Consider the following 25,000-nt stretch of genomic DNA (forward strand, 5'->3'; position numbering starts at 1 on the left):
CAAAACGTCCCGATCCTCGGACGGAATGTAAGGTATAGCCAAAGAAAATTTGCAGCACTCCAATATGAAAAAAATAGTGGTTTATTCACTCCAGATACAACAGCAACGTTTCAATCCTACAATAGGATTGATAAAGATCCTATTGTAGGATTGAAACGTTGCTGTTGTATCTGGAGTGAATAAACCACTATTTTTTTCATATTGGAGTGCTGCAAATTTTCTTTTGCTATATATATATATATATATATATATATATATATATATATATAATTAGGCTCCACTAACTTACTCAGTGAAGTCTTAGATTTAGCGATAGAGCCTGCAGAGGGGAAAACTGATAAAAAGATGCAGACTACCCTAAAGGGTTCTGCAGTACCACAAATGACTGACAGGTGGCGTTACAAAGTGAGCTTCAATACCAACTGTAATATGTACACCATGGTTATCTGACGCCAATGATGAAGTTTAGTCATCATTACTTTTATTCCCTTTTCCTTAGGCCTCATGCACACGAACGTAAAAACGGTGGTAATTACGTTTGCTTTCGGGAAGGTGCCTGTGCCGTTGAAAAATATAGAACATATCCTATTTCAGGCCATAATTACGGCACGGGCGTTGCTAGGCGACGTCAGGAGATAGTCACTGTCCAGGGTGCTGAAAGAGTTAAATGATCAGTGCAGGACAGAGAGAAGAGAATGCACTAATCGGCAGTAACTCTTTCAGCACCCTGGACAGTGAGTACCATGCGCGGCGCTCACAATATAGATGTCTAAACTTACTTCAAAAACCCGTAACAAAAAAAAGTTAATACGTACCCAGAACTCCCTGCTTCTTCCTCCAGTCCGGCCTCCTTGGATAACGTTTCAGCCCATGTGACCGCTGCAGCCAATCACAGGCTGCAGCGGTCACATGGACTGCCGCGTCATCCAGGGAGGTCGGACTGGATCTCAAAAGAGGGCCAGTATTTACGGGAGGAAAAAAATATATTTATGCCAGTATTTACGGGAGGAAAAAAAAATAAGTTTGTGTGTATGAGGCCTTAGGCCACCGTATTTTCATCTATCCAGAAATACTGTCCGTAAATACGGAACCGTATGGCATCCGTATTCCATCCATATATACGGATCCTTACAAAAAGAGGGAGGTTGCAAATGATGTCATCCAAATGTTACCTAGCAATGCTTCCGTAAATACGGCCGGTTTACGGATGCAAATCAATATCCGTCCGTATTTACGGAAGCTCCCATGGACTTCTATGGGAGAGTCCTTGCCATAATGAGGCCCCATGCACACAACCATAAAAAACCTCAGTTTTTGCGGACCGCAATTGTGGTCCGCAAAAACTGACCCATTCACTTCCATTGAACGTGGACACATTTCCGGGCCGTGATTGCGGGCACAGCCGTTTGTATTGGGCCTGAGACCCCATGCACACGACCGTATCCGCAAATACTGACCGTAAATACGGTTCCGTATTGCTTTATAGTCATCAGCAAATCATCAGCAACGTACACATTTCTGCTGAATGGTATCTGCAAATACGGTCCGTAGTGCATCTGTATATACGGATCAGAAAAAAAATAAGAGGCCTGATTGATGGGAAATCCCCTTTGTGTCGCTCAGCAACACTTCTGTTTTTTGCGGATGGCTATCCGTATTTGCAGACGCACCTCCGTAGCCATCCGCAATTTTGACTTCCCCCATAGACTTCTATGGAGGAGTCCGTGCCGCAATTGCGGACCTAGAACGGACATGCTCCATAATTCCCGGCACAGTTCTGCGGAACGGACACTTATCCGTAGCGATATGGAAAGGTGTCCGCGTTCAATTAAAGTGAATGGGCCCGTTTTTGCGGACCGCAATTGCGGTCTGCAAAAACAGAGGTTTTTTACGGTCGTGTGCACGGGGCCTGAGTCTTGTAGTTGCCCCTGCTGTGAATGATTTTATATGTGAACACACAGAATATCCTGTTCTACGGTCACTAAAGACAATTTCACTAAACGCAAAGCTTTCATAAATGAAGTAACCTACTGGGTATAAAATAGTCTGATTACGTCAGTGGAGAAGAAAGGCACAGGTTTACCAGTAATAGTGGAGTGAACTAGAGAAGAATGGCTTCTAACATCCATATATACCAGTGGTTAATGCAATCTGAGAATAAACGTCTTATTTCCCGTATTCGACATGGGTGCTGGCACAGTAGTGTGGAAACTAAAGTTGCTGTGTGGCACAGAAGAGGAATTCCACTACTGCAGGCTAATTCTGTCTGACTTGCGTACTCTGGAGTTCCTGCTGTTAGTAAGACTGAAATGAGACCCTAATGCTGAGAGATTTAGGAGTTCGGCATAATAGGCGTGTAATCCTCTACGCATGCACCAACACGTGTGTGAATGATAATATTACTGGAGCAGCCGTTCCCAGTAGCTCAGCCAGCTACCAAAGTGTAGATTGTGCTTGGCTTTTACTTCTACGCAACGTCATGCTGAATCAGTCCTGTTAAATACTGTTAACCGCTAATAGAATTGGCTTTAATTTTACTTCAAGGTGTCTGGGTTAGAAAATTTGTTTTCGAATATCTTATTAGGGCTTTCTGACTTGATAGAGGGGGGTTCCCTTTTAGGACCCTTATCTATTAGCCAGATTAGAGTGGCTACAAAGAATGTATCTTGATCTGGAGGACCTGTCACGTCCATGCATTACATGGACAGCCTATTGATTTATAAGTTCACGGTGCCAATTTTCTCCTGTGGTAGCGCTGGCGGGATATTGAACACTTTCTATCCTCCCCCACAGATTACAGTTGATCGCTGGGGCAGCCAGCAGCGGGAAATCCTGTGATCAGCATAGCAATGGGAAAGGGGGGCGGTCACTTTTAGCAAAAAGGAATTGTCAAAGGCAGACAAACCCTAAATTGTGTCACATTATTGCTTAGCTACTTAATAAAAAATGTTTTTTCATTATGTGTTTTGAAACCTATCCTTGATATCACTCCCATCGCCCTCTGTCATTTTTTTCCAAGCTCTCGCAACATGCATCTGATAAATGAACACTAACTTTTCAAACAACTTTTGCTAATCTAATAGTATACCTGATATATATAAACTTTGTAATATACTTACTGTTAAAATGTAGTTGTTTTTATTAATGCAAATTCTGTGTAAAGTTACTTCCACTAGGTGTCTCCCTTCCTGTAATCTGCTGTCCGCACCCTGTTGTCAAGTAAAGTCCGTCCCTAGTAAAAGATTAACTGGAGAAGGTAGGGGTGTATCTCTTCACTACCTGCCTATACAAGTCTATAGAGAGAGGAGGGGGAATTAGGAGGTGGGAGCGGAGACTTAGTGAGTCACACAGACACCCTGCATTTAAGTCTATGATGAGAGAGGGGAAGGAAGCAGGAGCAGAGTCAGAAAGACACACTGTTGGTAAGATTTCTATGTCACACCAGTTCTGGAGTCTTAGCTACACTGATCTGTACTGTTGTATTAATGTCCTCCACTCTGCTGCAGCTTCTACATCTATCCATCTATCTGTCCATATATATGTGTGTTATATAGTCAAGACATTGACAAGGTTAGAAATAATGATTTTTATTTAAAATAATAATTTTCTCCTTCAAACTTTGCTTTCGTCAAAGAATGCTCCATTTGCAGCAATTACAGCATTGCAGACCTTTGGCATTCTAGCTGTTAATTTGCTGAGGTAATCGGGAGAAATTTCACCCCATGCTTCCAGAAGCCCCTCCCACAAGTTGGATTGGCTTGATGGGCACTTCTTGCGTACCATACGGTCAAGCTGCTCCCACAACAGCTCTATGGGGTTGAGATCTGGTGACTGCGCTGGCCACTCCATTACAGATAGAATACCAGCTGCCTGCTTCTTACCTAAATAGATCTTGCATAATTTGGAGGTGTGCTTTGGGTCATTGTCCTGTTATAGGATGAAATTGGCTTCAATCAAGCGCTGTCCACAGGGTATGGCATGGCGTTGCAAAATGGAGTGATAGCCTTCCTTATTCAAAATCCCTTTTACCTTGTACAAATCTCCCACTTTACCAGCACCAAAGCAACCCCAGACCATCACATTACCTCCACCATGCTAGACAGATGGCGTCAGGCACTCTTCCAGCATCTTTTCAGTTGTTCTGCGTCTCACAAATGTTCTTCTGTGTGATCCAAACACCTCAAACTTCGATTCGTCTGTCCATAACACTTTTTTCCAATCTTCCTCTGTCCAATGTCTGTGTGCTTTTGCCCATATTAATCTTTTCCTTTTATTAGCCAGTCTCAGATATGGCTTTTTCTTTGCCACTCTGCCCTGAAGGCCAGCATCCCGGAGTCGCCTCTTCACTGTAGACGTTGACACTGGCGTTTTGCGGGTACTATTTAATGAAGCTGCCAGTTGAGGACCTGTGAAGCGTCTATTTCTCAAACTAGAGACTCTAATGTACTTGTCTTGTTGCTCAGTTGTGCAGCGGGGCCTCCCACTTATCTTTCTACTCTGGTTAGAGCCTGTTTGTGCTGTCCTCTGAAGAGAGTAGTACACACCGTTGTAGGAAATCTTCAGTTTCTTGGCAATTTCTCGCATGGAATAGCCTTCATTTCTAAGAACAAGAATAGACTGTCGAGTTTCACATGAAAGCTCTCCTTTTCTAGCCATTTTGAGAGTTTAATCGAACCCACAAATGTAATGCTCCAGATTCTCAACTAGCTCAAAGGAAGGTCAGTTTTATAGCTCCTCTAAACAGCAAAACTGTTTACAGTGGTGCTAACATAATTGCACAAGGGTTTTCAAGTGTTTTCTAATCATCCGTTAGCCTTCTAACACAGTTAGCAAACACAATGTACCATTAGAACACTGGAGTGATGGTTGCTGGAAATGGGCCTCTATACACCTATGTAGATATTGCATTAAAAACCAGACGTTTTCAGCTAGAATAGTCATTTAGCACATTAACAATGTATAGAGTGTATTTCTGATTTAATTTAATGTTATCTTCATTGAAAAAAACTGTGCTTTTCTTTCAAAAATAAGGACATTTCTAAGTGACCCTAAACTTTTGAACGGTAGTGTATATAGAAAATTGCAAATCTCACACTGCACCATCTGCTGCGCATTATCTTTTAGACAATACCTGTGGGAGACAATACAAGTCCAGAGTCAGCGCAGCCGTCTACCAGGAACTTTTAAAGCACTTCATGCTTTCCTCTACTGACAAGCTTTATGGAGATGCTGATTTCATTTTCCAGCAGGACTTGGCACCTGCCCACACTGCCAAAAGTACCAATACCTGGTTTACTGCCACATACAAGTTCTATCATGGCCAGAAATAATGTATTTCCTCATGTACTAACATATGCAACTTATTCTGTAAAGTTAGGTACACTTTAAACTTGTAGAACTTCAATATATCTTGTGGGTATACTGTCTCTGTCTAGACCAGTGCTTCTCATACTGTAGGGTGAGCCTGAGACAATGACTGGTTTGGAAAAATAATGGTGTCTTTTCGTGCCTTTTTTAACATCGTTCAGGAGCCAAATGAAGGTAAAATTTGCAATATTTTTAAATTTTGGCATTGACTTTGACCACAGATGGTGAGGCCCAAGAATTATTATGCTCTGGTTGGTGAGGCCCAAGCATTATTATGCTCTGGTTGGTGAGGCTGCTGCATCCAGATGTCCAAGTGAAATATGAAAGTGTTTTTGGAGTCCGTGGTGTTTGTAGTAAAGAGCAACATGCTCTAGGTTTGGCGTTTATTTTGGTGTTTTTCTCTATGGAAGTTCGAAAATGGCCAGAACAAACGCATGTAGAAAATGACTATAAATAGATTAAAAAAAGCCAGGGAAAACGCTTGTAAAAAAACACGCTTTAAACTCTTGGCTATACATGCCAACAAAGTCCACAAAAAGTATTGAAAAATAGTAGCCAATTTTTAGTGAAAAATGTCCGGGACATGTAAAAAGGAGGCTGCATTCAAAACAAGGCATACTAGCAAATTCCCACGCCGTTCGAGCGCCGCTGCTCTGGTGGTCTTCGCCAGTCTGTGACCTTTTACAGGAAGTGATGACTTCCCATTCTGCTGCAGCCAATCACTCGCCTCAGCAGTGATGCTGGCAAGAATGGCGCGCCATCCCTGTGGCCAGTGATTGGCTGCAGCCGAAGAGGATGTAATCGCTTCCTGTAGAGGTAAAGAGACAGGCCGAGACCACCTGCACACAGCGCTGGAACTGCAGAGGATTTAGTAGGTGCGTGTAACTTGTTTTCTTATTTTAGCCCATACTCTCCCTGCAGCCCTTGTTTTACATGTCCTGGGCAACCCCTTTTAAAAACCGAATCAAGCAGCTGTACAGGAACTGATAGACTATAAAGGTGTTTAACTAAGTATGAATGTAGTGTACAAACATATAAATTTTTGGTCGTGATCGGCAAGGAAAAGTTAATGTAGATAATGCAACACACCCCTAGATAATGCCAGTGTCCTCTTCAGATACTGTCACACACCCACTTGTAGATAACGCCACAGTGCCCTCTGTAGAGGCTGCCACAGTGCCCTCTGTAGAGGCTGCCCCAGTGCCCTCTGTAGAGGCTGCCCCAGTGCCCTCTGTAGAGGCTGCCCCAGTGCCCTCTGTAGAGGCTGCCCCAGTGCCCTCTGTAGAGGCTGCCCCAGTGATGTCAGGGGCTTGCCCAGAGCTGGAGTCCCAGGCAGAGCGCTAGTAGGCTCTTCCTGGGACTCCAGCTGTGCTCCTGACATCACTGGGACTCCTGCTCTGGGGAAGCACCTGACATCATTGTCGATGTATGGACAGCGATGTCAGAGGCTTCCCCAGAGTCCAGGAGCAGAGCCGACACCAGCGCTCTGCTCCGCTCTGGGCAAGACCCTGACACACTGTCCATATATGGGCAGCGATGTCATGGAATTCCACAGAGTCCCGGAGCAGAGCCTGTACTAGCGCTCTGCCCGGGACTCCGGCTCTGGGGAAGCCCCAGACATCGCTGTTCATATGTGGACAGCGATGTCAGGGAATTCCACAGAGTCCCGGAGCAGAGCCGACACCAGCGCTCTGCTCGGGACTCCGGCTCTGGGGAAGCCCCAGACATCGCTGATCATATGTGGACAGCGATGTCATGGAATTCCAGAGTCTAGGAGCAGAGCCGATACTAGCGGTTCTGTGTCCCGCGGGCCGCAGATGACAGCCCCAGGGGCCGCATGCGGCCCGCGGGCCGCGTGCTTGAGACCCCAGGTCTAGACCATTCCATTCTTATTACTACAGTCTAAAACTGGCCATACACATTAGATATGTCGTTCAAACCTGCTGACAGCCTGATGTGTATGGGGCCTTCCAACCATCCCCTGATGGTAGATCCCAGGGGAAAGAATGATCAGGCACGTTGAATTTCAACATGTCCGATCCTGTGTTCTCACCGATGATAAGATACTGGCAGAGGCTTATTCCTCTCTGCCCATCGACTGAGACAAGTGTGCATGTTTATGGTCGAGTCAGGAGAAGTCGCTGTCAGCCAAACAGCTATGGCATGTGTACCGTCATCTTAAATCGTAACTACACTTTTATAAAACTTTTGATATGTCATAGAGACATATCAGAAGTTTGGATTGGTGAGGGTCCGGGTGCGGAGTCCCCCACCATTGCTGAAACGAAGGTGTTGAAGCGCTCAGCTAAACGCTTTGCTCCTTTGGCTGTGACCAGCGCTCTACGTCAGGCCGAAAACATCTCACGTAGAACATCTATGTAAGCCTTCTTTAGCTTCGCATAGATGTTCTACGTTCAGCTGAGCGCTTCTGCACCTTCGTTTCAGCAACGGTATGGGAGTCGGCACCCGGACCCCCACCAATCCAAACTTTTGATATGTCGCTATGACCTGATCAAAAGTTTAATGAAGTGTAGTTACTCATTAAGGAAATATCAGCGCTGAATATATGGCTCATCAATACTAGTGATTTACAAATTTATCATCTTCCTTGTTGCCGAGCTTGTGATTCCAGACATGTCATGGTAATTTAATTTCTTCGCAGAAGTAGTAAACCCCTCATTTCTGTCAAAAGATAAATGACTGTGAACTTTTCCTCTTCTGTTTCAAGGGGATGAGAAACTCAAGGGAATGGGTTTGTCATTCTCATGTCATGATTAGGCAGACGCTTGAGTGGGCAACTCCTCCCTGGTTCTTATTTTTCCAGGTTTTAATCCTCAGACTGTCATGTGTGGAGTCTCTGTTTTACCTCTTTGTTAACTTTAAGTAGTTGGTGTCCTTACGGCTGCCTTGATTTGAACCATGATACAGAGCTGCTCTTGGTCACATGAATACCAGCGCTGGCATTCGGCTTCCTCTGGAAAGCGAGGGAATGCAGCTGCTCTCAGTGATCCCATATGTAAAATATGTATAGAATATGTCCAGCTTTGAAAAATGGTCCTGGAAAAAAACAAAACGCCTTTTTTTCATTTGTTGTCTGAGTTAAAGTATTTGGAATTTGACAGTGGAACAATACCTGTTTAAAGTTCTGTTTTTTACCTCCAAGGTGATCAATAAAGTAAAGGTGTTTAAGGATGGTCTTCAATAGAAAGTTCCTCTGCAAATAAGCTGATAAATAAGCTTATTTGCAGAGTCCAATTTAGAATCACTTTGAAGTTTAATTTAGACTCTTATATACCTGTACATGTTTAAAACAGAATAATCAGCTTAACTATAAATCATCTGAAACTACATCGCAAAGAAACCAGAAACAATAGAGGACTATAGGCACACCTATTAGCAATTTGGCAATTTAAAGTGGTTGTCTGGTCAAAAATAATCCAGGAGTCCCTCGTGTAGCAAAGAAGCAGCTACAAATAGTGTCACTCCTTCTGGAAGATCCAGCACGTCCATGCGTTATATGAATGGCCCATAGATGTTAGTGGGTGTAATTCTTCCTTTCCCCTGTATTGGCGCTGCAGGAAAATTAAACACTTGCTGTTGGATTCAACAGGAGAGGTTTTTTTCAGCTACGGGACAATCTGATGGAGCAGTGAAACGGAAACACAGACGCAGATGTGAACAGGCCCCTAAGTGGATGTCCTAGGAGGGGATTAAATGAACATCACAGGGTGCCATAACTATTATGTAACTGCAATATCTAGACGAAGCAGCTTTTTTTACATTTTTTTTTTAATCCAAATGAAAATTATTATTTTTTGTTTGTAATTTAACAGAGATATTTACTACTTTATTTTTGTGGCAATATTAACTATTTGGCCACTGGTTTGACATAGAAGGCTATTCAAGATTGTAAAGTGTTGTGTGACTCAATTCAAACCTGTATTGCATGCATGATCTTTGTATCACTGGCATAAATTATTGATGGTTCTTCTATCCAGACTGAGCTGAAAGACCATGGTGAGCCAGATATTGTATATGGCTGCTATATACTGTACATTGTATTTTTTTTTTTATCAGTGCTTTATTTGTGTGCAAACGAAGGAAGAAAAAAGGAGGATCCTATAGGGCGCTGCTACGTGGTTGTGGTGGAAAGTCAATGAAAAAATAGAAGATATATAATAATTATATAATAATTATTTATTGAACAATAGATGGCTACGCGTTTCAACACTGAACTAGTGTCTTCCTCAGGCCATTAAAAACATATACAAAGGGGTTCCTTATATACCTATAGATATTAGACAAACAAGAGTCAGAGGTGGGAGAGGTCAGGAAGTTAATTAGAACGTCATGATTAACAGCTGTATCAAAGGGCTAACTTAGAAAAAATCATTAGCACATAAAATAACACTTGCACAGGGGAAAGAAAAAAAGCGGGAAGCATACCCGTATTAATTTCATAGAATAAATGAATGAATTAATACATAAATAAATGTTGAATCCATCATACACAACATTGAAATAGTGTATAGACAAATATACATGTAAAAATATCATTAAAAACAAGGAATGCATTACATTAAATGATGAATTGACAGAAAAAGAAATATATATATATGAGCGCGTATAGTTCGATGCAGTAAATATTTTTTAGTGTCTCTAATATTATTGTTAGATGATGTAAACAATAATAAAGAAAATAAAATATATAAAAATATATATTTTAAAAACCATCCGATGTATAAAACCGGTGTACAGAAACGCAAAGTGTCAATAGTAGCCAAATCAGCTTTACATACGATTTTATAATCAGAAAAAAACACAATAATGGTTAACCATTATTATGTGACAAAACGAAAAGGTAGGGACTATAAGTATAAACAGAATTTAACAAATATATATATATTAGAAAAAATAATAAACACTTAAGGGAATAAATAGATATTTTTTCTAGAACACATACATAAAAGCCGCAATGGTTTGATAATAAGGACAGTTCACATTACTAACCCCATTGGTAGCATGCAAACCGACCCATTCGTGTAAATCATAAGTCATTAATATTTGAAATATTACTGCAGAAATATCTGTCACTTACGCAGCAGAAATTTAGAATGTCAGACACAAGCGCTAAAATGTGCCGTATTAAAACGGCATTTATACATAGCAGTGTTGTCAAAGTGACAAAGATAAAAAAAAAAGATTGACAAAATGCCAATCTTTTATTAGTAACAGAATCGCAAAATGCAAAATATTAGAAGGAGTAAACAATATAACTATAAGCAACAAAGGAAATAATCAGATTATTAAAAAATGATCCTAGTATAATACATAATATTTGTGTTTAAAATATAAATATAAAAAGAAAAAAAGAATAAATAGATGACACATAGTCAGCCATATTTAACGGTATTTATGGATGTCTTATATTGTCCACCCATAATTTGAAAATATTAAATATAGTAGTCACAAAGGGCAATTAATGAAGGGCAAATTTTTAGAAAAATAGTTATTTAAGGGCAAACAAACAATGAATTTTCGATTAACCAACAAGAATTAACGGGTTATTAAAATAGTATGTGATATTATCTCCGTAGTTAAGCAACCAAGAGGATCGTCAACAATATTACAGAACCCCCAGGGCCAGTGTTCAAATTCAAAGGGGACACGTTTAAGGGGTCAACGTTAAATCTATTCATGTAAAACAAATGTATATATTCGAATGTATATCGAATCAATAACCTTTGTAACCTATAATAATAAGATTAAATATAAATATCTATATAAAATTAATTTTTTTTAAAATTTTTTTAAAAAATTGAACAACATTATACGATAAAAATCCATATGAGTTGAGAGGTCAGTAGGACATCAGTCCAAGGAAGATTCTGAAATATCATTAAGACCTCGTGGATTCAATGTCTGTAACTTAAAAATCCAATAGTTCTCCCTTTGTTTCAATTTATAAAATCTATTAGGGACATCACATGAAATGTGTTCAATAGGAATAATATTTAATGTGTCAAACTCTCTGTTGTGAAAAGAGGCACAATGTCGGGAGAGACTGTGTTTCAGAAAACCAGTGTTGACGTTGAATCTATGGTTATTCATTCTAGTACGTAGGCATTGCGTGGTTCTACCAACATATTGCAAGTGGCAAGGACATTCAATCAGGTATACTATATATGAACTGCCGCAGTTAAGAAAAGTTTTAATTTTAAAAAATTCCTTTGTGACTGTAGATGTAAAAGTGGTTTGTCTATGAAGGATGTTATTACAACACAGGCAACGTGGGTGACCACATTTAAAAGCGCCACAAATAGTAGGAAACAATTTAAAACTTGGTAGTTTAGATTTGCGTACTCTGCTAGGCGCAAGGATGTTTCTCAAAGTCTGTGCCCGTCTAAAAGTAATTTTTGGCATATCTGATAAATCGTTAACCAGATGAGGATCATTTTTTAAAATATTCCAATGTTTGGATAAAATAGTTCTAATCATTTTGTTCTCACTGTTAAAAGTCGTAATAAAATTAGTATTTCTATAGGTAGACTCAGTTTTCTTACGGATATGGTTAATACAAAGCTCTTGAGACAGCTTAGCGGCTTTGCACCGTGCTCCCTTAATCAGATTAGTCGGGAAATTCTTTTCCCTAAATCTTTTTTCAAGGACCGTACATTCTCTATTAAAATCACTGTCCTTGGTGCAATTTTTCCTAACCCTTCGGAATTGTCCGAAGGGCACATTTTTTATCCAAGGGGGATAGTGCGCACTTTTAAAATCTAAATAACTATTAACATCAACTGACTTAAAATGTGTTTTGGTGTTAAAAACATGGTTAGTAAGGTCATAACTGATTGTTAGATCTAAAAAGTCAATTGATGTTACGGAAAAGGTGTGTGTGAAAGATAATCCAAAATTATTATCATTTAAAATCTCCATAAATTTAAAAGCCCCATTCTTATCACCTTTCCAAATAAAAAAGAGATCATCTATGTAACGTTTGTACAATAAAATGTTATCTTTAAAAGGGTGGTCTCCATAGATGTATTCTTCCTCGAAGGCTCCCATATATAAATTCGCATATGATGGTGCAAAGCGTGTGCCCATGGCACAACCCTTGATTTGATTAAAAAACTCATTCCCAAAGGTAAAAAGGTTATGTGTCAGAATAAATTTAATACAGTTACTTAAAAAGTTAGCCTGCGCTGTTGGAATCGCCGTGCTAGTTGCTAAAACGGAATTAATTACTTCTAGGCCCTTGTTATGTGGAATATTACTATAAAGGGCATTCACGTCAGCTGTTAGGAAATGTATTGGAAATATATCTAGATCAGTGTTCAGATTTAGTAATTCTCTTATTAACTGATCAGAATCTTTTAAATAAGAGGGTAAGTTATGCACAAAGGGTTGTAAATGTAAATCTACAAAGTGGGAGAGATTACTTGTTAATGAACCGATTCCAGAAATGATAGGGCGTCCAGGGGGATTAGTAGGAGATTTGTGTATCTTCGGAAGGTGATAAATAAACGGTATGTTAGGAAAGGGAACATGTAAAAATCTTTTTTCTTTTTTTGTAAGTAACCCGTTATTATCAGCTGTGTCAATTAGAACTTTATATTCATGTATGTAAGATGTCAAAGGATTAAAAGATAATTTATGATAAAAAGTGTTATCGGTTAAAATAAGTGAAGTTTCATTCAGATATTTACTTTTATCTTGAATCACAATACCGCCCCCTTTATCTGCGGGGCGGATTACGATGTCTATGTTGTTACGTAATGATTTAACAGCCCTTCTCTCATGTCGTGTAAGATTATCTGTAGGAGTACGGGGATTATCCAATATTCTAAAATCATTACCCACCAGAGTGGAGAAGGTATCAATAAAAGAACCTTGGTGGTGTAATGGATAAAAATCTGATTTTGGACGCACATCTACTGGAACAAATACAGAAGTGGTATCAATCATATTCGGATCAATGCTATTAGAAGGTAATGAATGAGATTTTAAAATAGAAAAATGCCTCATTAGTGTTAGTTTTCTAACAAACCTATTAAGGTCCATGAAAAGTTCAAAAGAATCCGCTGATGTAGTAGGGCAAAAGGAGAGACCTTTATTCAATAAACTTTCTTCGTGTATACCTAGATTATAAGATGATAAATTAAATATTTTTATAGTTTTGTGCAATTCCTCTTTGTGTTGAATGATATTGATTGATTTACGTCGTTTCTTTCCGCCTCTTCGTCCTCTGTATCTAGTTTTCTTTTTGTTGAGATACGTTGGATTTTCGGAAAGAAATGAGTTATGGACTGAGCTTTGGGGCTCATGAGATAGGGGATCAACAATTCTTGGCTGGTCACTACAGGTGTAAGAGGTGACATTAACAGCTGGGAAGGGAGCCCTAAAAAAGAGACCGTAGAGTGAGTAATATCCGAGGAAGAAGTGGGATAATCCGATTTGGGGTAAGTAGTTATACACCTTTGTTCTTCAAAATGAGAAAAAAAACTTGACTATTACTAGAATTAATGAACAATGGGTCTTTTAATGATGAAGATTTAGACAGGGGCGAAACTGAGAGAGAGGAGGTGTCATGTGTAGATAGCTGTAACAGAGACATCGAATTTGCTTCAATCGAGTCACTCAAGGGTGAAGTGAGTCGATTTATTATAGGGGTCACTTCCATTTCATCTGGTATTAATTGTAATCGGAGAAGATGAATTTCCAAATCAGACGATTTGAAAGCGTTCATGGGTATAATATGATCAAGGTGGGATGTTATTGGTAAGGTAACTGGTTCAATGGTAGAACATAAAGGGGGATTAGGACCCCTATATACAGGTTTAGGTTTAATCGGCAATGTAGTGATCAGACCGTTTTCCGTAACAGTATTAGGGAGAGAATTTACCGTTTTTCCCTTATTAGTTATATTAGGAATAGGTCTATGTTTAGAGCTATTCCTAAATGATCTACTATAGGTAGTCACATCATTCAATGGCAAGTTGGGTTCTGGATGACTCACTTTCTTGGGTTTTACGTAAGTATTAGATTTGTACGGAGTGTTAATATCTTTGACCAAAGTAGGACGTACATCAGACCTCCAATCACCCAGGGGGTTAATAGTATAATCCGCTCGATCTCTTCTTAGTTTATTCGCTTTTTTTATAATTAAATCCCTTTCATACTTATTCAATCTATTATTGGTGGATAATTCTAGTTGTGGAAAATCTCTATGATCAGAGAACAGGAGTAATTGCTCTCTAACTGCAGATATCTCCTCAATGAGTGATTGACTAAGAGAGGTTCTTTTGTTAAATAATCTCTCCAAAAAACCCATATGACACTGTTTGATATAGGTATTCCAATCAAGACTGAAAGCTGCATCCACGGGGTAAGGGTTATTGAAAAGTAATCTCAAACCTCTGGGTGCAATATTCTCCAAAATGTAAATCTCTAAAAAGCGACAGTCAATATTCTGAAATGCTTCTTTTTTGAGGGTATCCTCTAATGTTAAATAAAGGTCCGTCATTTGTTTCAACAGTTCAGGAGCATGATCAGTACTCACTGCTTCGGAAGTCCTCAAGGCTATGTCCTTTCCAATTAATTGTTGAATAAGAAGTCCACGTAGGTTATCTCTTTCATCGATGAAATCCAACATCTTGTATATTGAAAATGACTCAAAAAACGGAACTTTTGACAGTCAAATTACGAGATCGTAAATTTATGGAGATTTTAAATGATAATAATTTTGGATTATCTTTCACACACACCTTTTCCGTAACATCAATTGACTTTTTAGATCTAACAATCAGTTATGACCTTACTAACCATGTTTTTAACACCAAAACACATTTTAAGTCAGTTGATGTTAATAGTTATTTAGATTTTAAAAGTGCGCACTATCCCCCTTGGATAAAAAATGTGCCCTTCGGACAATTCCGAAGGGTTAGGAAAAATTGCACCAAGGACAGTGATTTTAATAGAGAATGTACGGTCCTTGAAAAAAGATTTAGGGAAAAGAATTTCCCGACTAATCTGATTAAGGGAGCACGGTGCAAAGCCGCTAAGCTGTCTCAAGAGCTTTGTATTAACCATATCCGTAAGAAAACTGAGTCTACCTATAGAAATACTAATTTTATTACGACTTTTAACAGTGAGAACAAAATGATTAGAACTATTTTATCCAAACATTGGAATATTTTAAAAAATGATCCTCATCTGGTTAACGATTTATCAGATATGCCAAAAATTACTTTTAGACGGGCACAGACTTTGAGAAACATCCTTGCGCCTAGCAGAGTACGCAAATCTAAACTACCAAGTTTTAAATTGTTTCCTACTATTTGTGGCGCTTTTAAATGTGGTCACCCACGTTGCCTGTGTTGTAATAACATCCTTCATAGACAAACCACTTTTACATCTACAGTCACAAAGGAATTTTTTAAAATTAAAACTTTTCTTAACTGCGGCAGTTCATATATAGTATACCTGATTGAATGTCCTTGCCACTTGCAATATGTTGGTAGAACCACACAATGCCTACGTACTAGAATGAATAACCATAGATTCAACGTCAACACTGGTTTTCTGAAACACAGTCTCTCCCGACATTGTGCCTCTTTTCACAACAGAGAGTTTGACACATTAAATATTATTCCTATTGAACACATTTCATGTGATGTCCCTAATAGATTTTATAAATTGAAACAAAGGGAGAACTATTGGATTTTTAAGTTACAGACATTGAATCCACGAGGTCTTAATGATATTTCAGAATCTTCCTTGGACTGATGTCCTACTGACCTCTCAACTCATATGGATTTTTATCGTATAATGTTGTTCAATTTTTTAAAAAAAATTTTAAAAAATTAATTTTATATAGATATTTATATTTAATCTTATTATTATAGGTTACAAAGGTTATTGATTCGATATACATTCGAATATATACATTTGTTTTACATGAATAGATTTAACGTTGACCCCTTAAACGTGTCCCCTTTGAATTTGAACACTGGCCCTGGGGGTTCTGTAATATTGTTGACGATCCTCTTGGTTGCTTAACTACGGAGATAATATCACATACTATTTTAATAACCCGTTAATTCTTGTTGGTTAATCGAAAATTCATTGTTTGTTTGCCCTTAAATAACTATTTTTCTAAAAATTTGCCCTTCATTAATTGCCCTTTGTGACTTTGTTGACTACTATATTTAATATTTTCAAATTATGGGTGGACAATATAAGACATCCATAAATACCGTTAAATATGGCTGACTATGTGTCATCTATTTATTCTTTTTTTCTTTTTATATTTATATTTTAAACACAAATATTATGTATTATACTAGGATCATTTTTTAATAATCTGATTATTTCCTTTGTTGCTTATAGTTATATTGTTTACTCCTTCTAATATTTTGCATTTTGCTGTTAGCTTTTTGTGATTCTGTTACTAATAAAAGATTGGCATTTTGTCAATCTTTTTTTTTTATCTTTGTCACTTTGACAACACTGCTATGTATAAATGCCGTTTTAATACGGCACATTTTAGCGCTTGTGTCTGACATTCTAAATTTCTGCTGCGTAAGTGACAGATATTTCTGCAGTAATATTTCAAATATTAATGACTTATGATTTACACGAATGGGTCGGTTTGCATGCTACCAATGGGGTTAGTAATGTGAACTGTCCTTATTATCAAACCATTGCGGCTTTTATGTATGTGTTCTAGAAAAAATATCTATTTATTCCCTTAAGTGTTTATTATTTTTTCTAATATATATATATTTGTTAAATTCTGTTTATACTTATAGTCCCTACCTTTTCGTTTTGTCACATAATAATGGTTAACCATTATTGTGTTTTTTTCTGATTATAAAATCGTATGTAAAGCTGATTTGGCTACTATTGACACTTTGCGTTTCTGTACACCGGTTTTATACATCGGATGGTTTTTAAAATATATATTTTTATATATTTTATTTTCTTTATTATTGTTTACATCATCTAACAATAATATTAGAGACACTAAAAAATATTTACTGCATCGAACTATACGCGCTCATATATATATATTTCTTTTTCTGTCAATTCATCATTTAATGTAATGCATTCCTTGTTTTTAATGATATTTTTACATGTATATTTGTCTATACACTATTTCAATGTTGTGTATGATGGATTCAACATTTATTTATGTATTAATTCATTCATTTATTCTATGAAATTAATACGGGTATGCTTCCCGCTTTTTTTCTTTCCCCTGTGCAAGTGTTATTTTATGTGCTAATGATTTTTTCTAAGTTAGCCCTTTGATACAGCTGTTAATCATGACGTTCTAATTAACTTCCTGACCTCTCCCACCTCTGACTCTTGTTTGTCTAATATCTATAGGTATATAAGGAACCCCTTTGTATATGTTTTTAATGGCCTGAGGAAGACACTAGTTCAGTGTTGAAACGCGTAGCCATCTATTGTTCAATAAATAATTATTATATAATTATTATATATCTTCTATTTTTTCATTGACTTTCCACCACAACCACGTAGCAGCGCCCTATAGGATCCTCCTTTTTTCTTCCTTCGTTTGCTTCAATTAGCGGTGACCATTCGTTTTCACCGGTTTTGGATCCTGGCAGCAGCACAGTGGAGTTATATATTGCCTTTACCTACTACTACGTGGTGAGCATATTAACTACGTTCTACATTTATTTTTAGTCTGATTGACCTGCACTATGTGGCGCCGTGCCTTTTGCTTCTTTATTTGTGTGCAGGTAGCTATGATGAGTCTGTGCCAAGGAGTGTTGTCAGCAGCTTAGTTCTAATAGTTCTTAATGATTTTATGATCCTTCTGGTTAATTCTTGACTTTCTATAATGCTGATGGCAATATGTGTTGGCAGGAGACACACAGAGCAAGTGCTTTAAAGTCTCTCAAAAGGAAAGGTAATATAGACATCTGAAGATGTAACCATAAACTAGGATGTGGCAATAGTTGTGCAAGAATTAGGTAATCCCAGCATGTCATGCCAGGAAAAAATAAAAAAAACAACTCTCGTAATCAGGTTATCATCCTAAAACAGAGTATAAGGTGGTAAGTAATAAAGATGAGCTTCGAATTGAGCTTCGAGAGTTTAGATAATTTGCTAGGGTCAAAATGGAAGAGCCCATGTATATATCATATCGATCAATCTATATTAACAGATTGATGCCTAAAAATGCATGTAGATGTAGAAGATTAACATTCTGGCCACCTGCAGCCACCACTAGAGGGAGCTTAGGAGCTGTGACTGACTACAGTAGCCAGCATGTAATCTTTTAAATCCGTCTATGGAAAGCTCTGTATCAGAAAATCAGAACTCCCGCTGCTATAAAGATACATTAAAGGCTATGTACACCTGTTGCAAACTTTTTTTTTTTTTTCTTTAAATAAAAATGTTTATCAGTGTGTTTGGTGCAACTTTCTAATTACTTTAAAAAAAAAAAATATTTTACTTTTTTGAGATACAGCTGCTTTGTATCCTGTATACACAGCAGCTGTATCTTGTGCTGAGACCTGAATCCGTCAGATCAGCGGCACTGATGGGGTTAGTGTCAGAGGGTCCACACGGGATCGAGCTGTTACCAATTACATCTAAGTTCATGACTTAGATATGATCGATAACAGGTGGATCCTGCTTGTCAGAGGCACACAGGACCCGCTGACACTGGACCCGTCAGTGCTGCCTGACAGATTTCGGTCTCAGCGCATGACACAGCTGTTCTATATACAGTATAGAAAGCAGCTGTATCTCAAAAAGTAAAACTAATTTTTACTAAAAAGTAATTACAAAACTGGCACCAAACATTTTTATTTAAAAAAAAAAAGCAAAAAAATGTTTTCAAAGGCGTTCAGGATACACTAAAGGTGTACCCTCTTCAATTTGGGACTATTACATTCGAATAAGCGTATTTATATACACATTATGGTTTACAAGTCATCAACAATGTGCAAGATCGAAAGCTTTGAACTAAACAATAGAATTCCTTTGTTTGGTTGCCTCTTATGCAAACCTTACTGATGTAGTCACTGGGGTTATCTAAAAAAATCGCTCTTGATTGTTGCTCCGACCTCCCCATACATATGCTGGCTCAGTTTGGCCGACTGTGCATGTGTTCTCAATAGGGAGAGGGGAATAAGCTGCTGCCAGTCACCTCTGGCAGCAGCCTAGCTCCTTTGAGAACAAAATCAGCATGTTGAAATTATTGATGCCCAATATCATCTTTTTTTTCTGACCCCTTCCGAATGGATGTCGGCCGAACATCTAATACACATTAGATGATCTGCTGATCTTGTCAAAATCGGCGGTTTCGGATAACGTTAGTCTAATGTGTATGGCCACCTTCACGGACTCGCCCTCAGCCCTTCCCCCTACTCAAACCTTTCCACAGGGATTTGAAATGAGCTGCTATCTTGCCTTTATTATATAAATAATACTATAATTGTTACTTCCCTACCTAGACTACCTGACAGTGCACTGGACCGGAATGTGATGGCACTCAGATTGTCCTATATACCAAAAATAGTACACAGGACGTTATTTTCAAAAATTTAATATTAAGCCGCTGTTAGTAACGGATTTAGATGAAAAAAAAAGATACAATTAAATCAATAAAAATGGAAGATGACTGGTTCTCTATGATGTGTGTGTCTACATTTTAACACCAGAAAAATAGAATTTGAGGGCAGAAAAAAAAACTACAGGTCATTTCAGTGTGGCCTTTTTTTTAAAATTGTTATACGTAAATTCTTCAATATACAACCTTTTTTTTTCAAATTTTTTTATTGGAGGTAGTCCAATCAAAATAAAGCTGACCTTTTATATATTGCAGTATATACCGTGTTATTATGTACTTGGCTCAATGTCACAAGCTATGCAAAACAAGCACAGTGCCTAATATTTATAATCTATTTCCCTGTTTTTATAATGCTTAACATTTTCGACGCTATCCATGTGTCTGTTCCAAACATTTTTGAATGCTTTAACAGTATGTGTCCCAATGCTGGAATAGTGTTCCATGAATCTGTCACCCTTTCTGAAAATAAGTTTTTTCCTTGTGTTACGTTTCAGCCTACTATACTGAAATAATTTTTCAGGAAGGTTGTATTTTTAGGCCCAGCATTGTGTACTGAATTTTTTTAATATGTCTTTAGAACTGTTGAAACTGCACTTCCCGTAGACCTGAAGTTAAATTATACAGTTCTAGCTGCCTGCAGCCACCACTAGAGGGAGCTCACTGCACACTGTGGTATGTTGAAGTTGAGCTCTTTCTAGTAGTAGAAGCAGGAGACAGAATGTTGTCATTTAACTCGTGTCTGTGCAGGAGATTTGGAGCTCTGTATCAGAAAAACTGGGAGCTAACCGTTCTAAAGATATATTAAGAAATTATAGGGATTGTCTCACGACAACGACAACTTCTGTCAATATCCCCCACTCTGGACCTTTTTTTGTGTGTCAGAACTTTAGGCCACTTTAAGAGCAGCTACTGCTCGGGCAGACCCGGCTCGCCCATGGATGGCCATTAATTTAATTGCCGGCAGGTTGTACTACATTTTCCCTCTAGTGAACACTGCAGGATAAATGTAAGCCGAGATGCAGGGGTGTTCCTATAGTGGGTGCATAGGTGGGTGCCTAAGGGAGCCCCTCTGCCTTAGAAGAAAACTCTTTTTCCTGTTTCCTTTTTTCCAATTGGGCACAGGAGCTTCAAGTTATGTGACTTCCTCCAGTGATAGCAGTGATATCGTGTTGGGTTTAAGGGAAGTCGGACCCGCGGTGATCAGCTGATTGGCGCAACAGCTTCTTTTTAAGTGTGGGTTGTCTATGTATTCAGCACAGAATGTTGGACCTATTTAGACTTGGGTAGCCATTTGCTTTAAGGCCTATCTTGGTTTTGTGGTAATGGTCTGGGTGTCTGGACAATGCTGCCCGATTTATGGGAATTGCTCCTCTAAGCACATTTTTTTGCACCTATTACTGGTATATGGGTTTTGGGGATGCAGCGGTTATTTGTGACCATAGGGGAGACGTGCTGAATAGAGCACTTAAAATAGCTAAGTGCGCTGCCTGAAACTTGCACGCCATTGAACACATGCCCCGGGCGTCAGATTAATTTATGTATTGACCTCAAATATCCAACCAATAACCAGATGTATGGGAAACCCTGTTCATGTTGCATTTTAACCACAGGACAGTGTATGTATGTATATATATATATATATATATATATATATAAATATTTGTGGCTCTTGAAACCTGAAAATTGCAAACAAATTTGTTTCTGCGAAACGGAGTTTCCAATGTAATAATCAATTTGCTGCAGTACTTTTACGGTGCTGTGATTCAGAAGGGTAAAGCCACATACATAGGGTTCTGCAGCAATTCCATCACTCCCCAATTTGGCCTAAGTCGTAACGTAGTGTTTAAAGAGGCTCTGTCACCAGATTATAAGTGCTCTATCTCCTACATAATGTGATTGGCGCTGTAATGTAGATAACAGCAGTGGTTTTTATTTTTAAAAACGATCATTTTTGAGCAAGTTAAGAGCTAGTTTAGATTTATGCTAATGAGTTTCTGAATGGACAACTGGGCGTGTTTTTACTTTTTACCAACTGGGTGTTGTACAGAGGAGTGTATGGGTATGTGCACACGAGAACTGTCTTTTACGTCTGAAAAGACAGACTGTTTTCAGGAGAAAACGGCTGCGTCGTTTCAGACGTAAAAGCTCCTCGCATTATGCGAGGCGTCTTTGACGCCCGTAATCTTGAGCTGCTCTTCATTGACTTCTATGAAGAACGGCTCAAATTACATTGCAAAGAAGTGTCCTGCACTTCTTTGCCGGGGCAGTCAATTTACGCGTCGTCGTTTGACAGCTGTCAAACGACGACGCGTAAATGATAGGTCATCTGCACAGTACGTCGGCAAAAGCATTCAAATGAATGGGCAGATGTTTGCCGACGTATTGTAGCCCTATTTTCAGGCGTAAATCGAGGCATAATACGCCTAGTTTACGCCTGAATATAGGTCGTGTGGACCCAGCCTATGAGGCTGACGAATCAGTGACCAATCCGCATCATACACTTCTCATTGTGCCCATCATGATCCCCAGCACCGTGTGATTGTGCAGTGAAAGAAGCTGGGCTGGAACAATGAGAAGTGTATGATGCTGATTGGTCGCTGATTGGTCATCGTCATACACTCCTCTCTACAACGCCCACTTGGTAAAAAGTAAAAACACGCCCAGTTGTCCATTGAGAAACTCATTAGCATAAATCTAAAATTGCTCATAACTTGCTCAAAAATGATCGTTTTTCAAAATAAAAACCACTGCTGTTCTCTACATTACAGCGCCGATCAGATTATGTAGGAGATAGAGAATTTATAATGTGGTGACAGAGCCTCTTTAAGGGGGGTTTGATTGTCTATTAATTCGTCCTCATTTTCTAGATCTTTGCTGGCAGTCAGAGAATTGAAACATTCTTGTTTATTATGAGAGTCTAAAAACCCGTCCTGATAATGTGCCATTCACACAGGTGCAGAGCTTGGTAAGTGTATCTGCTGTCTCTTGTAAGGAGTGAGGTTCAGGATCCACACAGCCTCCACCTATAAACCGTAAATGTTTCTGTTCACTGACAGCAAGCAGAACTCTTCAAAAATGTGAGGCTTTGAAAGTTTTTTTTTTTATACAATTAATAAGCTTTTTATTTATTTTGGGCGAGACAGAAGCAGCAAAATGAACAGCAGAGTAAGTGTCATTTTACTATGAGATAAATGTCTGCATTGCATCTTTAGTCGCAGGTCGTATCCCGCATGTTTTGTCAAGCTTGGGCTCCCAGCTGTTTATCTACTATTTGTAGTATTAATGGTGTTGCATGCTGAGAGTAGTACTTCCAATCATCTGCAGGTGGAGTAATCCTGCTGTACTTGATTGTGTAAAGGATGAGATTGACGAGCCTATGCCTCCTGGTTTCCTCAGGCATTTCACCCAGGACTGGCATATGACCACCTCAATTGATACACGGCATCGCTTTAGACCCCCGTCCGCAGACTTCATGTCAGACGCTTTGGCTTTAAGCTTGTTCTGGAAGCTGCGGTGACAGACAATATTCATCATCCACTTCAGATGCAGTTTGTTGGCAGCCTGTGCATCCCTATTTGGGGCCCCTGAATAAACTAGATTCCATCCAACACTCACCCCTCTTCCTACCTTCCATCTCATCCCCCTCCTTCCCAGATGTGCTGTGCCTTTAAAAAAAAAAAAAAAAGGTGGAAGTGATGCTGTAAGAAACATCTGTATAGTAGAGTCAGACGTGGTGCAGCTGCTGCTTAGCCCTGGCAGGCTGTGAGCTGCTGTCTGCTGGGGTTTACTTCTGTCTGCATTGAAACATGTCTTAAAGAAGGGGGGTAGGAGAGGGAGAGGAGGGGGTGGCATGCAGCCAGCACCACTTACCCTGCCCTCTCCTCCCAGCCCCCCTCCTTCCCTCTGGGGCCAGACATGGAATTAATCTCCTCTTTCTGCTCTGGGTACTTCAGATCGCTGGCAGCACACGGCAGGATGTGGGATCTCTCTTTCTCTCTCTGCGCCTTGGCTGACTTTTTTACCTCTCGAAGAATTTGGAAGGCCGTGAGATTCCCCCCCTCTCCCTCCTGCCCTCCTCCTTCCCCCCTCCCTTCTCATCCCCGCCTCAGCGCAGTGAAGTTTTTCAGCCTGCTGATCTCCCTGCTGTGGCTTTGCCCTAATAGATTTCAGATGTTGACACTGTTGACTTCAGTACCAAACTATTTTACATGTGATCTGCTGTATTTCCTGAGGAAATCTGCAAGATATTTATTAAGAACTAATAAAATAAACCTCTCCCTGAGATTTGAGGTAGTATTCAATTCTCCGAGCTGTTCTGGTTTCCACTCTCACCCAGGCTGTTTGTAACCTCTTATGTTAGCAGGAAAACAAAATTGGTTTGGAAAAAAAAAAAATTGGCTTTAAATAAAATTGGCTATTATGTATAGATGTGGGTCATACGGTCAGGCTGTCGATGTATGGAATTATTTATTATTCTGTTATATGCGCTCACATGTGAACACCTTGTCCTGCACTCAATACAAGTTCAATTTAACTAAATTAACATTGCCCCCCCCCCCCTCCTTTCCTTTCTTTTGTCATTCTGTAGAGTTGAAAAAAAGTAGTTATTTTCTCAATCTATATCCCGGCTCTGCTGCATACGTTGTAGTGGTTTTACACTTACAGATAGACAGAGCGATACTTGATAGATTTCGGTTGCGCAAGGTACACTGTCTGGTCAAAAGTATGTAGACACCTGACCATCACACCCATATGAGCTTGCTGGACATCCCATTCCAAAACCATGGGCGTTAAAGTGGTTTTCTCATAGGCGATAAATGTCTGATCGCTAGGGGTCCCACTGCTAAGGGTCCTACTGCTAGGGGTCCTACTGAACCCCAGCGATCACGAGAATGCGGGTCCCAGCGTCCCCCTGTGTGAATGGAGCGGTAGTGCACATGCTTGACCAGCGCTCCATTCATTGTCCCTGGGACTGCCAAGTTATCCACCCCCATGTATCACTGCAAAAGCTGGCATTTA

At 39.2% G+C, this 25,000-nt stretch overlaps 1 protein-coding gene across 2 annotated transcripts in view; it reads left to right on the forward strand.

Annotated features, from left to right (window-relative positions):
* SMG6 (SMG6 nonsense mediated mRNA decay factor) overlaps nucleotides 1-25,000 on the forward strand; it is a 260,817-nt gene that overhangs the window by 46,888 nt on the left and 188,929 nt on the right. The window contains exon 11 of one of the 2 annotated variants that reach the window (XM_075854152.1): nucleotides 3,164-3,256. The exons of the other annotated variant lie outside the window; for it this stretch is intronic. Coding sequence (XP_075710267.1) covers nucleotides 3,164-3,256 — 93 coding nt within the window. The remainder of the gene's footprint in view (nucleotides 1-3,163; nucleotides 3,257-25,000) is intronic. 2 annotated transcript variants of the gene reach the window in all.

The sequence above is a fragment of the Rhinoderma darwinii genome, chromosome 2, assembly GCF_050947455.1.
Source record: "Rhinoderma darwinii isolate aRhiDar2 chromosome 2, aRhiDar2.hap1, whole genome shotgun sequence".
Taxonomy (NCBI): Eukaryota; Metazoa; Chordata; class Amphibia; order Anura; family Rhinodermatidae; genus Rhinoderma; species Rhinoderma darwinii.